This window comes from Galeopterus variegatus, unplaced genomic scaffold (assembly GCF_000696425.1).
Source record: "Galeopterus variegatus unplaced genomic scaffold, G_variegatus-3.0.2 Scaffold1199, whole genome shotgun sequence".
Classification (NCBI taxonomy): Eukaryota; Metazoa; Chordata; class Mammalia; order Dermoptera; family Cynocephalidae; genus Galeopterus; species Galeopterus variegatus.
The window spans coordinates 1,927-17,465 of record NW_007727310.1 but is presented as its reverse complement, the minus strand read 5'-3'; the positions used below and the strand labels follow the sequence as shown (position 1 = coordinate 17,465).

General features: G+C 44.9%; 2 protein-coding genes across 3 annotated transcripts in view; one reads left to right on the top strand and one right to left on the bottom strand.

The window, feature by feature from the left end:
* GLS2 (glutaminase 2 (liver, mitochondrial)) overlaps window positions 1-5,973 on the top strand; it is an 11,202-nt gene extending 5,229 nt beyond the window's left edge. Inside the window, 9 exon segments of the mRNA XM_008575472.1 lie at window positions 1,008-1,074; window positions 1,228-1,278; window positions 2,284-2,460; window positions 3,138-3,269; window positions 3,934-4,026; window positions 4,193-4,254; window positions 4,742-4,818; window positions 5,086-5,149; window positions 5,279-5,973. Coding sequence (XP_008573694.1) covers window positions 1,008-1,074; window positions 1,228-1,278; window positions 2,284-2,460; window positions 3,138-3,269; window positions 3,934-4,026; window positions 4,193-4,254; window positions 4,742-4,818; window positions 5,086-5,149; window positions 5,279-5,435 — 880 coding nt within the window. The 3' untranslated portion in view covers window positions 5,436-5,973.
* SPRYD4 (SPRY domain containing 4) overlaps window positions 1-8,452 on the bottom strand; it is a 28,904-nt gene extending 20,452 nt beyond the window's left edge. Inside the window, exons 1-2 of one of the 2 annotated variants that reach the window (XR_550675.1) lie at window positions 7,900-8,452; window positions 6,111-7,548 (exon numbers count right to left, since the gene is read on the bottom strand). Coding sequence is in view for 1 of the 2 variants with exons in the window: in XM_008575473.1 (XP_008573695.1) it covers window positions 7,010-7,548; window positions 7,900-7,984 (624 nt within the window). In the remaining variant the exon portion in view is untranslated. Of the gene's footprint in view, window positions 1-5,938; window positions 7,549-7,899 lie in introns of those variants that run through there. The other variant, XM_008575473.1, reaches the window with a different exon arrangement.
* Window positions 8,453-15,539: the final 7,087 nt, after the last annotated feature.

Genomic DNA, 15,539 nt, shown 5'->3' with positions numbered 1-15,539 from the left:
GGGGGGGGGGTGTACACCGGGTGGGGGAGGAGCATGAGAGAGAGGGAGAATCTTAGGAAGAAGAAATCCCAGGGGATCTTTGGCCTCCCAGCTTCCTTTGAGCCCTTTCATTAACACTTGTTTACTTTGTGAAATAATTTGTTCCATTTCTAATTAGTATATAATGAGAGAGGCAGTGTGATGGTTTGTGCCTAAGCCCTTTCTTGCCAAGATTCCCAAAGCCAAAAACCTCACCAGTTCTCCTAGACTAAATGACTAGGCAGTTTGGGGTGTGTTTTTGTTTTTGTTTTTTTTCTTTTACACTTTACAACAAATCCGTGCTGAGTGCTTGCTCAGGTTCAGAAGTTTCCTTTACTACTATGAAAAGTTATAAAGAGACTGGTTTAGATTGACACATGATGTAGTTCTGTCTCTTAGGGAAGCTATTTTTTTTTTTACATTAATTAGATTGATTTAATCATTCCACAATGTAAATGTATCAAAACATCACACTCTACACTGTAAATATATACAATTTTTGACAATTATAACTTAATAAAAATTTTTTAAAAATAAAATAAATTTGCCTTTCACAAAGGTAAGCTTGTAGAAAGCCACTTGTAACTAAAACAAGAGGTCTGCCTCTTCACTAGGTCCATGTTAAATTCTGAAAATAAGGCCAGGGAACATAAAAGACACTTATGCTTTCTTCATCCTGTCTGTAGAGGGAAAAAGAGAGCATCATTAGCCAAGGCCACTTTGTAGAAGGCCCTATGTGTTTGGAGCCCCATATACTAGTTCCTTGTTTTAGCTATTTACTTCTTTTGCCTTTCCATATAGATTTTAAAATAATTTTGTCTATATCTACAAAAGAATCTTGCATGAATTGCTGTCGGAATTATGAAAAACCTATATATCCATTTGGGGTGAATTTACATCTTTACTGTGTTGAATGGGAAGGTAATTTTTCCTGTTGCCCCCATGCACACCCTTCAAACTTCAAATACTAAATTGGGTATTTGCTTCAGATTCCAGTCAGAGAAGGAAACAGGGGATCGGAATTATGCTATTGGCTATTATCTCAAGGAAAAGAAGGTAACTGGGGAAGGCTGGTAGAGAAAGTCCCTGGGAATTCTGCTGCTAGTGGAAGGGCAATTGGGGTTGGGGACTTCAACTGAGACCCTGGTGGTGTGGAAAGGGGCTGCTGATGGCCTGAAGAGAAATGCTCTCCCCTCTTCTTCCTTGCAGTGCTTTCCTAAGGGGGTGGACATGATGGCAGCTCTCGATCTCTATTTCCAGGTAATCAAACACTGCTCAGGGCCAAGAGAACATGTGCTGATCACGATCCCGAATGCCATAATGCCAAATGTTGAAATCCTGAAAGATCAAAATCCCTAAAGTCTAAAATCTCAAAAATCACAATCCCAGAAAAAAATAAAAATAAAATAATCAAAAAAACAAACAAAAAAAAAATCACAATCCCAAGAGATCAAAATCCCAAAGCTATAATTCTGGAAAAAACAATTTTAAAAATTATTTAAAAGACATTTATATATTTTTAAAAGGAGATTTGAGAAACATAGAAAAACATGACAGAACACTTCATAGGCTACTTTACACAATAAAATACACTTAATAACGTACATGTTCTGCAAGCATAAACACTGGGGTATACTAATGATAGGTGCATAGGTGTAAGAGTTATGAACAGACAAACCATATTCATAAAAAAATAGGTCAAAAGTCAATGTGTAAATGCATCACTGGTTGGTAATTTTGTGCACCCAGCTTTACAACTGTGGTCATCTGAAATACCCTGATGGACAACCTAAGTCATTTGACGAGACTGATCAATAATCACAGTGGGTCACCACCACATATGTAGTCACCCAGAGAGCCAAGATCTCACGAAATTTTATCTTTCACAAATGCAGATGGAGAAAAATGACACTGCTTCCCCAGAATTCAGCTTTCAGGATTACAATATTTGGGATTTTAATCTTTCAAAATTGTGATTTTCAGGATTTTAGAGTTTAGGGATTTTGATCTTTTGGGATTTCAACATTTGAGATTATGGTGTTTGGGACTGTGTCTTTTGGGATTACAGCCCAAACCTGGGAACAAAACAGACTGCCCTCCTTACTCCAACTCACAAGAGGGATAATCCTCTCTCATAGTTCTGATGTCCTTCAGAAACACCAGGGAAATTTGTTGAAAGATCTAGATGCCAAGAACATTGCTTTACACCCAAGAGCACTGTTTTCAGCTCTACACTGCACCTTCACCTTTCCCTTGTCTCCTTAGCTGTGCTCCGTGGAGGTCACCTGTGAATCAGGCAGTGTTATGGCAGCCACCCTCGCCAATGGTGGGATCTGCCCCATCACAGGCGAGAGAGTGCTGAGCGCTGAAGCAGTGCGCAACACCCTCAGCCTCATGCATTCCTGTGGCATGTATGACTTCTCTGGACAGTTTGCTTTCCATGTGAGTGTTTCTAGCCTTGCCATCCATCTGCCATGAGCCCAGTGCCAAGAAAACACTGACTTTGTGAAGATAGAGGGGTGGAAGCTTGTTCTTCTCATTCACTAACTTCCAGTCAGGCAGTCAGGTTGAGAATCCTTAGAGGAGTTTGTTAGACATACCAAGTTCATGAAATACATAAACACATGATGTTGTAGCTTTTGAACCTTCATTCCACAAAGCTGGCTCTTCTCTGGGTCTCAGCTTAGATGTCACTTCCAATGAGGATTTTATGACCACTCTATCTCAAGTGCGTTCCTCTCCATCTCTATTCACAGAACCCTACTTTTCTTCTCAATGTTTATCACAATTATTTTAATAATTATTTTTGTCTACTTGTTTACCTGTTTATTGACTATCTCCTACCATCAGAATGTTAAGAGACTTTGTCCTAGTTCTAGAATAGCATTCGGCATAGAGTGCTGTTAATATTTCGATAAATATTTCCTAATGGAATCAATTAAAGGAGGACAGGAGAGCAGGAGTAAGAAAAGAAGCTAATTAACAAGCCAAAAGGTTATGGTGGGTTGTGGCCTTGTCCATGCAGTCACTCGGCCTAGTTTGTTTATTTTCCCAGATTTAGGGCACTCCCAGCTCATCCTCAGTTTAGCCACGGGTATTGCTTCAACTTTGTTCTCCAGGTGGGCCTGCCAGCCAAGTCAGCTGTTTCAGGAGCCATCCTCCTGGTGGTACCCAATGTCATGGGAATGATGTGTCTGTCACCTCCACTGGACAAGCTGGGGAACAGCCAAAAGGGCATCAGCTTCTGCCAGGTGAGCTGATTTGCATATAGTACTTAATATTTTTTTTTTTTGTCTTTTTCCGTGTCCGGCAACGGATCGCAACCCTCAGTGTTGCCCCCGTACCGGGGACCAGCAACGGGATCGCAACCCTCGGCGTTGCTCCCGCGCCTCACTCAGCCAGTGAGCGGGAACCAGTCTGCATGTGGGATCCGAACCCTCAGGCGGGAGCGCCGCCATGCTTCCCAAGCGGCGCACTATCCAGTGCGCCACTGGGCCGGCCCGTACTTAATATTTTTGAATTAAGCAATAAGTGTATTTAACAGTAGCCACTTGGGGCCGGCCCGGTGGCGCACTGCTATAGTGCGCCGCTTGGGAGTGCGGCGGCGTCCCGCCGAGGGTTCGGATCCCACATACAGACCCGCCTCTCAAGGCTGAGCGAGGTGCGGGCGCGACACCAAGGGTTGCGATCCCGTTGCCAGTCCCAGTCCGGTGCGGGCGTGACACTGAGGGTTGCGGTCCGTTGCCGGTCACGAAAAAAGAGACAAAAAGGAAAAAGAAAAACAAAACAGTAGCCACTTTAATAAAATTGTGAGCTTCTTCAGTGCAAGGTAACAATTTCTTTCAGATCCCCATACTGGCCAGCCACCAAAAAAAGAAAAAAAAAGTAAACAATATCTTTGGCTTACAATTCTAGAAGTTGGTGTCTCTCTTCAATTTCCACAACTATGACAACCTGCGGCACTGTGCTCGGAAGTTAGACCCACGGCGTGAAGGGGGAGAAGTTCGGGTAAGGAAAACCCCAGGTGACTTGTAAGAATATTTCAGAATAGAACATTCCCTAACACATCAGCAATACCCATGGCTAAGCATCCATGGAGGGTCACAGGGCAGAGCTGGACATGGGTGGGTTCAAAGCCACAATTAATCTCAGGTGGGTATGATCTGTGTTCCAGAACAAAACTGTGGTGAACCTGTTATTTGCTGCCTATAGTGGAGATGTGTCAGCTCTTCGAAGGTAATTCTACTGTGACCAGATACACACAATAAATACTCCTGGCCAGAGATCTTATTAGGAGGCAACATAGCAAAATAGTTAAGTACTTCAACTTTAGAGTTAGACAGAATGGACACAGATTGCATTTAAATGATATTTTTTTTAAAAAGTAAAATGCCTGCCATATGATAAGAACTTAATTAATGGTAGCCACTGTTATTAACTTGAGTGTTAAGAGCAGAGCCCTGCCTCAAATGGATTACCAACAACAAATATGTACTGGGCACCTACCATGGGTAGGCAGTGATGTTTCTGGAAGCATCACAGGCCTCTCTCTCTGACGTGGGAATAAGTCTCATCTAGGTGTAGAACAGATGCAGAACCTACAAATCTTGGCATAAGCTTTGTTTTACTTTTTCTAGAATTCATTTAGTCTGACCCCACTTCTGAAAGGACACTAGTGATTCTAGACTCCTGGGTGACTCTAGCTGCTTTCCACTACCCTCAGGTTTGCCTTGTCAGCCATGGACATGGAACAGAAAGACTATGACTCCCGCACAGCTCTGCATGTTGCTGCAGCTGAAGGTATCTGAAGGGTTAAAGAAGGGAAGGAAGCAAATTGTAAGACCCTTTCTTTTCTACCAAGAGTACCCCACTGAACATGCCCTTAAGGTTACGGGGCAGCAACAAGTTTTGTCCAGATGCCCTTCAGTTTGCAGCCAGACTATTATTGGATGCTGCAGGGAGCAAAATGAGATCTTCTCCCCTGCCCTCCTGGTACATACTCCAGCTGCCAAGGGTCTGTACCAAAGGGCTCAGGACCTCTCATTTTCCTTCTGCCTGTATTCCTAGGACACATCGAAGTTGTTAAATTCCTGATTGAGGCTTGCAAAGTGAATCCTTTTGTCAAGGACAGGTAAGTAGAATTAAGGCTAAAGGGAGGATGGGGAGAGTAGGCAAAGCTTCTCAACCACTACCTCCAGCCACTGTGCACATGTATACATTCTCCATGTCTTTGCTTGATCATTATTGTTGTTCCACTCAGGTGGGGCAACATTCCCCTGGATGATGCTGTACAGTTCAACCACCTGGAGGTGGTCAAACTGCTTCAAGATTACCAGGATTCCTACACACTCTCTGAAACACAGGCTAAGGCAGCAGCTGAAGCCCTATCTAAAGAGAACTTAGAGAGCATGGTGTGAACATGGGTCAAGGACATTCCCCGCTCAAGAAAAAGCATGAATTAACCCATAACCACCAAAAATGCTATGGAGAGCTATATGCTTCAGTGGAGGCCAAAGAAGTCATTTGGTGACTTAGACCAGTGCTTTCTGTGACAGTCAAAATACCACATTCTCTCAGTAGACAGAATACTGAGAAGAGCCTCAGTGAACACCTGCAGTAGAGCTATCCATGAAGACCGTGGGTTTCTTTGAGGTACAGCCTAATGAGTTGGCCCACTCAAAACTATCCAAGGGTCTTCATCCTGGGAAGGTCCCCTCTTCTTCTCCCTGAAGAAACCACCATAAGAGAGAGATGCTCTGATGGAGGGGCTGTAGCTACCAGGTACATGTACTTATCCATGGAGTAAGGGAAAAGGGGGGCCTACACACCTGACTTTAGTATTCTAGAGAGATCTGCCCTCCTTGAGCTGGATGTGCCGCTGCTGCTACTGCTAACAGCAATTTTATAGACAGAGAAAGTATTTTGTGCTCAAATAAACTTTAATTATACAAATTATTATTTTTGCTAAACCCAGTCCTCTTTCTCCCCTAAGGGTATCCATCTTCATCACCATCATAGAAGGTAGAATAAAATAGAACCACAGGGTCAGACAGAACCCACACAATACATATTTCACATACATATTCACTTACCCCACCAGGTTTTCCTCAATCCCAAATACTGCTTTAGGTTAAGTGTATTCTGCTGCCAAGGAGAATGGGGGTCTAAACAGGCCCCAAAATGGGTTGCGCAAAACCTCAGTCTTCCCCTCCTTCCTCTGGAAGTTCTAACTGTAGCAGAAATGAAGATGGAATTTCTCAATAACCATTTCTAGCTCTAATCCTCTAGATATCCTATCCCCCAAGTGTCTCTTCCCCTTTGGTCACAGTTATGAATGGCACAATAATTATGACTGACTGGCTGGTGTCAGAGGTGTACAGATTAAGGTAGATGAGGTTGCAGCTAGTGGGGTTCAGGGTCTGTAGCACTGAGGTACTGGGGTAGGAGGGCCCTGTTCTCCCTCTGACACACTGAATCAATAAAGCTCTGAGGGAGCCAGAGCCCAGACTCTGTATGTGCTGTAGAGAAAGGGCCAAGCCATTGCACCACTCCTCCAGCCAGAGGTAGAATTTACTCTGGAGAGATCTGGTAGAACCCCCAAGAACAAACAAGTACATGTGGGTAAATTGAGGGAAAGGTATCACAGTGATGAATAAATTCAAACAAGGCTGAAAGATAAGACCCAGGACTGAATACAGTCTAAGAAAGGCCTGGGCATACGGAGGCAGAGGGACTGAAGGAAGCAAGTCAGGAAAAATACACCCATGGTAGCCGAGGAAATTGGCAGTAATTTGGAAGGATGAGGGTTGGCTGTATGCCTAGCTTTCACAGGGTATGGGAGAGAGGAAGATGACTAAGAGATTTATTGCACAGAGGACCTGACACTGAATTGTGGGAACTAGAGGTTGCTTGGGACAAAGTAAATAGGCTTCAGACACTTTCAATAGGTGGCTGGCCAAGAGCATGATTAGGGACTCCAATAACAGACATACTAGAGGCCCTCTGGCACCTCAAGCCCTGAGTGGGTCAGCAGCTCTCCATCCCAAAGAGCAAAGGCAGGCACCACTGGACCCCGGAAATCTGTCTGTAGTGTCTGGACCACGGAAACCTGGCTCACATCTACCAGGCTCAGTTTCTGGGCCTCATACTCCAGCAGCAGCCCCACCTTCTCTGGCTGCCCAATACCCTCAATTGGAGCTTTCTCGTTGGCCAACATGGTGTGCCATTTGCGGTGGGCATAGGTAAACACCCAGGAACGATCATCAACACCAATGCAGCTATCCCGGGACATGTCCACATCTGCCACTCCTATCCGAAACTGCTGGGAGCGCTTCACCGTCACCTCCCAGTAGTGTCTGCCACTGATGACCGCTGTGTCTGCCAGCACCACTGCCCACTCCCGGAAGCGCTCCACATTCAGGGCCACCTTGGAGGGTTCCAATCCCACCAAGCCATATTTGACACCTGTGTCACCTCTGAAGAGTGCCAGGCTGCTGTGGGCGGTTTTTTCTTCCAATTTAAAACTGACGCCTGCGGACAGAACAAAAACACTGATAATGTCAGGGGCTAGAACCCTCGGGCTGGTAATCCTATCTGAAGCAGGCAATCATTATTACATCACGAGGCAGTAAGGAAGAGTCAGAATGCCAAGCGGGCAAGAGAGTGGGGGATGAGTTTAGTATGGGAGGCCCATAAAAACTCGGATTGAGGAAGCCCCCAAATTTAAAAAAACAGATGGTCTCATGTTTGGAATGGAGACCAACGTCGATGAGGGGGAGGGGAAAAGACCCGAGGGTTGGAGCTGTTTTTCGGAGCGAACTCCAAGAATAACAAACAGAAGCCACTTTGGAGGTATAAGAGAGTAAAAGGCGAATACCCTACCTCTCCGGGCTTCCGCGGCAGCAACCCCCAATGGTTTAGCTCCCCAACGGCACAAGCGCAACGACTGCGAAAAGGGGAGCGCCATCTTGCGCCACAGATGGACAGGACACGCCCCCAGACGGAAATCCTGCCATCTGTAGGCTGCTCCCTTGGCACGTGGTGCGCGAGAGGAGGCCGCGCAGCGTGATGACGTAAGGGAGCCAAGACCCGGCAGGGATCCTCCATCCTAGTGATTTCTGTTTCGGGTCTCCCCGGGTTTGGTGCAGTTCGTTTGGGTTTTCTGCGCAGGGGAATGCTGCTCATATTTGAACTAAATAGGAATTTTAGAGAAATGGTGTAGCCAGATGCTTAAAAGTATAGATTTTAGAATTAAGCAGTTAATTGATTCCACTCTGTGACTTTGGGCAAATTCTCTGAGCATTGGTGTTCTCATTTGTAAAACAAATAATATACAGCCTTTAGACCTTAAAGGCTAAATTAGAATAATTTAGATATAGTTTAACAAATGGCAACCACTGAATAAGTGGCAGTTGTTTATAATAAATATTAAATACATAAATACTGTAAATGTTGGTTTTGTGTGTTCAAGGCTGGGAATAGATGGTTTAACTCAATACTCGGTTTTTCTAGCTTAACCAAGAGTATCAACATTTTGGTTCAGGGTGGAACAGGTATGAGGTAGGTGATTATGCACAGCCTACACTTAACATTTTGATCTGCTTGAAATCCCTGCCTGTATCCTTGCTTTCTAAATTTTCAATCTGTACCCTTCTCAAGGTTTTGCTGGCCAGCATAATATCAACATGCCACCTCCATTGTCCTACCTTAAAAACCTAAAAAAATAACCAAAAATTCTTCCCGGCTCCCGGAATTCTAACCACCATTCTAGTGGACATGGCCTAACTTCAGGCCACTGTCATCCTTTTTCTTAATTAGTGCTTTCTCATTGTAATGTAATGTGGTAGCTCCTAAGCTGGTCTCCCAGTTTCAGTCTGTCTGCTTCTAATCCAGTGTCCACACTACAGTCACAGTGGTAGTTCTAAATCACAAATCTGATCATGCCACTCCCCTACTTAAATCTTTTTTTTTTTTTTTAAGATGGCCGGTAAGGGGATCTTAACCCTTGACTTGGTGGTGTCAGCACCACGCTCACCCAGTGAGCAACCGGCCATCCCTATATGGGATCCGAACCCGTGGCCTTGGTGTTATCAGCACCACACTCTCCCGAGTGAGCCATGGGCCGGCCCCCCTACTTAAATCTTTTAACGTGCCTGCATCAGATTCCCATGCATGGTCATAAGGCTTTACATGATATGTCTGCTACCTACCTACTTCATTTATTTTCACAAAACATAGTTCTTTCTAAGAGCCTACAGTCTAGCTGAGAAGATGGATGAGAATATTGGCCATTGCAATACGATGCGCTAAGTGCCACAATTGAAGTGATTACTGGATGCTTAGGAAGCAAAGGATTTAGTATATGGGGAGTATTGGGGAGAGATTTCCCAAAAGCCATAACTATGGCTTGAAAAGCAGAAATAGTTAAGCAGGTGAGGCAACCCCAGCTTGTTCTAGATTTCAGCTAATGTCTTCTTCCCCAACATCCACCATCTCTCTGAGTATCTCATCTACTCTAATGTAGTCCACTCCACCTATTGGAGAAGGACCCCCAAAATCTCTACCTCATATTTATTTCCTGAGTTCCAGTTCTGTATATTTAATAGCCTATTGAACATTTCTACCTGGATGTCCCCCAGTTAGCTCAAACTCAGTATGTCCAAAGCTAACCTTGTCTTCCTACACAAACTTCCTCCTCTTCCTAGATTATCTGACTGCGTGTGAACTGCAACCATATCCAGCCAGTTGCCCCAAAACCTGGGAGTCCGTGACTTCATCTCTCTCATCTCACATATCTGATTGTCCTTGCATCCCTATTACATTGTTTCTCCCCTGTACTACTACATCAGCCTTCTAACTGGTATCTCATTCTCCCCAATGCTACCAAGGGAACATTTAAACAGGCAGCTACCTATCTTATCCATTAGGTTGTTAATTCTTAAGAATGGAGATTAAGTTCTGTGTTCTCTGTGCCCCGGGGCTCCAGTGTTCCCCTTAGCACCGAACATATGCTCATTATTTTTGAATGAATAAATGAATCAGTGTTGCGTTTTGTGCCCACATTTTTAGAGTGCAATGGCTCATTTTCTCCACCAGGGATCAGCCCGGCCCAGCCTTTTCATGGGAGAAGAGAGGTTTGTTTCCTTTTAAGCTTAGGAACAAAATGTGAGGAGGAGAGATTTCCTTCAGAAAAGTCCTGCTGTGTCCGTACTTTGTATTTTGGTAGTAATGAGAGGAAGAGTCCAGGATTGTGTTTCTGTAGGATTTCTCCTTTGGTTCCATCCTGGCATGAGGACTGAGGCAGTCAGTTCGCATCCCTCACACTGTCACTTAAGACACGTATACATATATTCCCTGCTCAGGGAATAGGTTTACCTGTCATCTTTTGTATTATTTCACTTTTACAGAGTAACCACTCATCTGATAAACTCACTTTCATCATTCAGATAACTTACCTGCTCATTGCTAACAAACAAGTAAATCATTCTTAACATTTCCATGCATAATAACTAGGAAGTGATGGAATTTTACTTGACAGACAAGTCAGGGAAGGACATTTGAGATGGAGGGAACTGCTTAGGCTAACGCACTGAGTTATGAAACAGAGTGGAGTGTTTGAGGAACAAGGAACACAATATTGCCAGAATCTCTTGTTGGGGAGATAGGGAGAGCAGTTGGAAAAGTTGAGGCTGGATTAATAGGGACCTTGTATGCCAGGATAAGCAGTTTAGACTGTCTTCAGGAGCTGTTGAAGGAAGTTTAGACTATCATTCAGGAGGTGTTGAAGGAAATAACAAATTACAGGTACTTATGTAAAGATAAAGCTAGCAGCAACAAGGAGAATGAATTGAAGAGGATGAGACTAGAAACAGGGATAGACAGGGTCTGAGGCCACTAGTTCTCAGGTGAGCCATGGTGTAGGCTCAGCTATTTAAGATGTAGAGTGGATGGAGATTTGGTGACTGATTAGAGGGGAGTGAGAGGATGGGGGGAAGGAGTCAAATCGGATTCATAGGTTTCTGACTTAATGAGGGGATACAGAAGGAGAAGCATGTTTGGATGGGAGGAAGATAATTAGTTCAATTTTGGACAGGCTGAATTTGAGGTGTCTGTGGAACAATCAGGTGAAAATGTTCTGTAGATATATGGATATAAATTTCAAGGGAGAGGTGGACATAGATGAGGTCATCTAAGAAGAGAGTGTAGACTAGAATAAGTAGGAAATAAACTGAAGGTGCAGCCCTAGGGAATCTCAGTACATGAGATAACACATATAAAGTGCATAGAAAAGGACCTGACCCACAGTGAGCATGGATCTGCCTGGCTTGGGGTTATATCTGACTCCCTGCAAAAGGAAGGGGAGAAGGAGGCAAGAATAGGACAGGCCAACCCCTTTATTACTCTATTTCTTAGCTTACCCCATTTCTAACATGGTGTCCCTGACCTGATCCAAGTGCTAATTGGAGCTCTTAACTATGGATGGGAGAGAGATGATGTACTCAGAGCTTGGTGATTGTTCTGGACTTTGCCAGGAGTCAGCAGTCAGCAAAGCATAACCAGAGAACGAGAGAGAAGGGGGGGGCCTTAGGAGCTAGCCAAAGGGGCTGCTGGGCTGGCTTGTGCTACGCTGGGGCCTTTGTCCTACTGAAACTGTCCACACAATGGAGCTGGGTTTCATGCTGACCTGGCATTCTGAGTACGGGGCTGGGATAGAGAGGTTCCACATGGTAGAAGCAGAGATGGATGGTCACCTAGTCACTAAGGACCATATCTCTATTCACCCACATTGAAATCACTAGAGAAGATATTCAATAATTGATAATGATAAGTTATATTTATATATGATTAATTCACTAATCAATTTATTTATTTATTTTAAAAAGATGCCCAGTAAGGGGATCTTAACCCTTGACTTGGTGTTGTCAGCACCACACTCTCCCAAGTGAGCCACAGGCCAGCCCAATTCATTTATATTTTGATTTAAGGCAGCTGATTTATGTGTATATTGCTTGAGCATATCTCTTTTGATCCTCTTACTCAAACCCGGTTTTTTCTTTAGGCTCTGATGATATGGACTGGCTAGGGAGAATCTGCAGAAAGGTGGGGAGTCAGTCCTGGACAACCTCAGAGGTGGCCATGGTAATCACATGAAACCAACTGTGGAGGAATGAAGCAAGACAAATAGTTCTGTCTTCACTTCCCTGAGCTATATAGACCCACGTTCTCCTTATTAGTATGGATTATGTTTCTATGGTACTCTCTGGGTCTGAAAAATGGGGCCTTCTTTATTGACAGGGAGGAGTAAACTTAGGACCACTGGCCCCAGGAATATAAAGAGTTTGAGAAGCTGATCATTAGTAATCAAGTGTAGAGATAGATGAGACTCTAGGATGATTACTACTACAAACTCTTTTTTTTTTTTCCTTTTTGTCTTTTTTACTGACTGGCAACGGGATCACAACCCTCGATGTTGCCCCCGCTCCACGCTCAGCCAGTGAGCGGGAACCGGTCTCCACATGGGATCCGAACCCTCGGCGGGAGTGCCGCTGCGCTCCCAAGTGGCGCACTCTCCAGTGCGCCACCGGGCCGGCCCTACTACTACAAACTCTTAAGACTTATGATAACTTTGCAACTGTCCCAATTTTTTATTTTCCTACTCCTTTCTCCACTTCTATAGTTCCTATTGGGAAAAAACTTCAAAAATGTTTGTATGCTTACTTAAGGCCAGAGGAGAGAAAGTGCACAATCTACAGCTAAAAACTTTTTGTAACTCCTGAAAGGAATTTTCAGCACAAGAGTGGAGTAGATTGACAGCAAAAATGGAGAATAAGCTGACCAGATGTGACCTGGGTGATCCTAGGAGTGTTAGACCTCAGGAATCCACTGTATTCCCAGGCAGTTCCCCAAAGGCAATTTCCTTTGCAGATTCCAATGGCCCAGTTGCCAATCCAGCATTGGTACCTTCTCATTGGTTTACTCTGTTTCTTTTTTTGGCAGCCGGTAGGTAAGGGTTCTGAAACCTTGACCTTGGTGTTGTGCAATGTGCCCTAACCAACTGAGCTAACCAGTCTGCCCAGCTTTACTCTGTTTCTGGAGAAAGATGAGGATGTCCTTATCTTGCTCCCCCTGCAATTCTTCTTGTTTTCCAGATCTTCATTTTAGGCTTTCTCTTTACCCCTCTGGCTCCTGAAAGTCAGCTTCATAAACATGGTTAGGGATCAGGAGGATGTTTCTCATTCTTCACTGTGAGCTGACCATTATCGGCTCATGCCCTTCATTCAGTGAGTCTGGGGTCAAAGAGCTAGAGTGGAAGAAAGAGCTGGGTAGGCAAGAGGAGGACTAAGGCTGGGAGAGTGGGTGTCTGGATGTGCGAATGATGTGAGTACAAGTGTTTCAGGCTTGCTGGGGAGGACACTGGTGCTGGGGGTAGGAAGTGGCGGATGAGGCTGCTCTCTATTGGCAGAAGGAAGAAGACAAGGTATTCCCTGCTCAGAGGAGTGTAGCTCTTCTCTCTGGCTGTCGCTGTCTCTAGGGGAGGCACCTGAAACACTTGTTCCTTACCTCCAAGTTCCACTCACCTAGACCTACAAAAGCAGTCTCCAGAACTGGAGCAGGGTATCCAACCTGGATTCTGGACCAGGCTGGCAAAATGGTGACCTGGGGGGTAAGATTTCTGAGGGGAAATCACCATCTTTCTCTATTAACTCCATCTTTCTCCTATTGAAAACCAAGACTTTTCCTCTTCTCCACTGCTAAATACCAGTCCATCAAAGTCGTAGCATATTTGCTGACCACTCCCTTATTAACTCCTTCAGACCTTCTTTCTTCCTCCATATAAGGTGCTTGGGGGCCAATAGGTGCAGAATTAAGAAGCTGTGGTCTGGTTGGGTTTTTTAAGGGGAGAAGGGAACAGAGAGAAGATAAGGAGGAGAGGGGCAGGAGACTAGTGGAGAGAAGGATAGGGCAGATGCTGCCAACCCAGACAGAGAGCCTGATCTTGCCTTCCCCTTATTCTTCCTCTGTCCCCCAGGAACTGCAAAGCTGGTGGTTATGGAGAGAGGTTCTGGCTGAAGGCTTGGGCACCATGATCTTCGTAGGGATTGTCCTTCTGGCTTCATGCCCCAGTGGGAACTCTGTGCCAGGTAGAGTCCCTTGCCCCCTACAGCCAGCCTTGGCTGGAGGGCTGGTGATGGTGAGCCTGGCATAGGTTTTTGGTGAGGTCAGTGGGGCCCAGACAAATCCAGGTCTGTCTCTTCCATTGTTCTGTGCCTACCAGCTTGACTGTCTCTGGAGGTGGTCTGTGTCCTGGCCCAGAACACAGGAGCCACCCTTAGTCGTTTTCTACCTGACACTGCCCTAGGGAGCTGCAGCCCAGCTGGTCACCCAGGTAAGCAACAGCCCCCTCCTTGAGTAGGGTGACACCGGGCAAGTAATGAGGGTGGTTGGCTGATAGGACTTTAGGGAATGAACAAAGCAGGAAGGACCCCTGCTCTGTACACCCTCTCATTAAGCCATATTTAATACAATGCAAATAAGACAATGAGTTAGACTCAACAACTCAGGAATTTGGGTGACTTTCTGCAGATCCTTTACTCAAAGCTTCCTAGGTAGATAGATGGTGGAGCCTGAGGGGCAGTGGGGGGGATGTTATATGTTGTACCACCCCTGGTTCTAGTGTCTCTGGACTCATCTAGGTGAGCAGGAGGAGTCACATAGGCCAGGCTCTGGGCATGGAGTTTTCCCCTTTCCCGCTGGTACTCACTGGGTTTTCTATTGCTCACCAGCAGTGACTGGAAGCAGGTGAGCCAGGCAGCCTGGCAGTGGGTTTCTCAGTGACTGCTGGAGTGCTGGCATGGGTAAGAATCCCACCCATACCAAGCAGGGCCTTAGGCACTTCTCAAGGGAAATATCACAGCCCTTCCCCCTCCCCCACCCCTAGCCACTGCCTGTCCAGCTGGGGCTCTCCCCTTTTTGTTTTTGTTTTCATTCTGTTCTATTTTGTTTTGTTTAAAAAGGATAAGCTGGGCCAGCCCTGTGGCTCAGTTGGGAGAGTGTGGTGCTGACAACACCAAGTCAAGGGTTCAGATCCTCTTACCGGTCATCTTTTTAAAAAAATTTTTTTTAAATAAATAAAATAAAATAAAAAGGGTAGGCTAATAGAAAACAATGAGCATGCTAATTATATGTAAATCTATGCAAAAATTCAAGTGAGCTTTTGAGGGTTCATCTGTAGATAGGGTGGAAAGAGGCTGGCATTCAACTAAATGGGTAGGCTGATGTGAAAATAAATGGGCTGGGGGCTCAGTTCTTCCTGGGGTTCTTGTAAACATATGATGATGAATGAAAGGGAAAGGTTCATAGCTCCAAATAAGGAAATCTAACCATTTTATTTGGTGTCTACAAGTGTTTGATAGCTGCCCTTTGCCCTTCTGTTCCTTATTATAATAAGCTGTAGGGTTGGTGGGTAGAGATAACCTCTTCCTGTTAATAAACCCTTCTCCAATGGCTTCTGTTTATTAAGT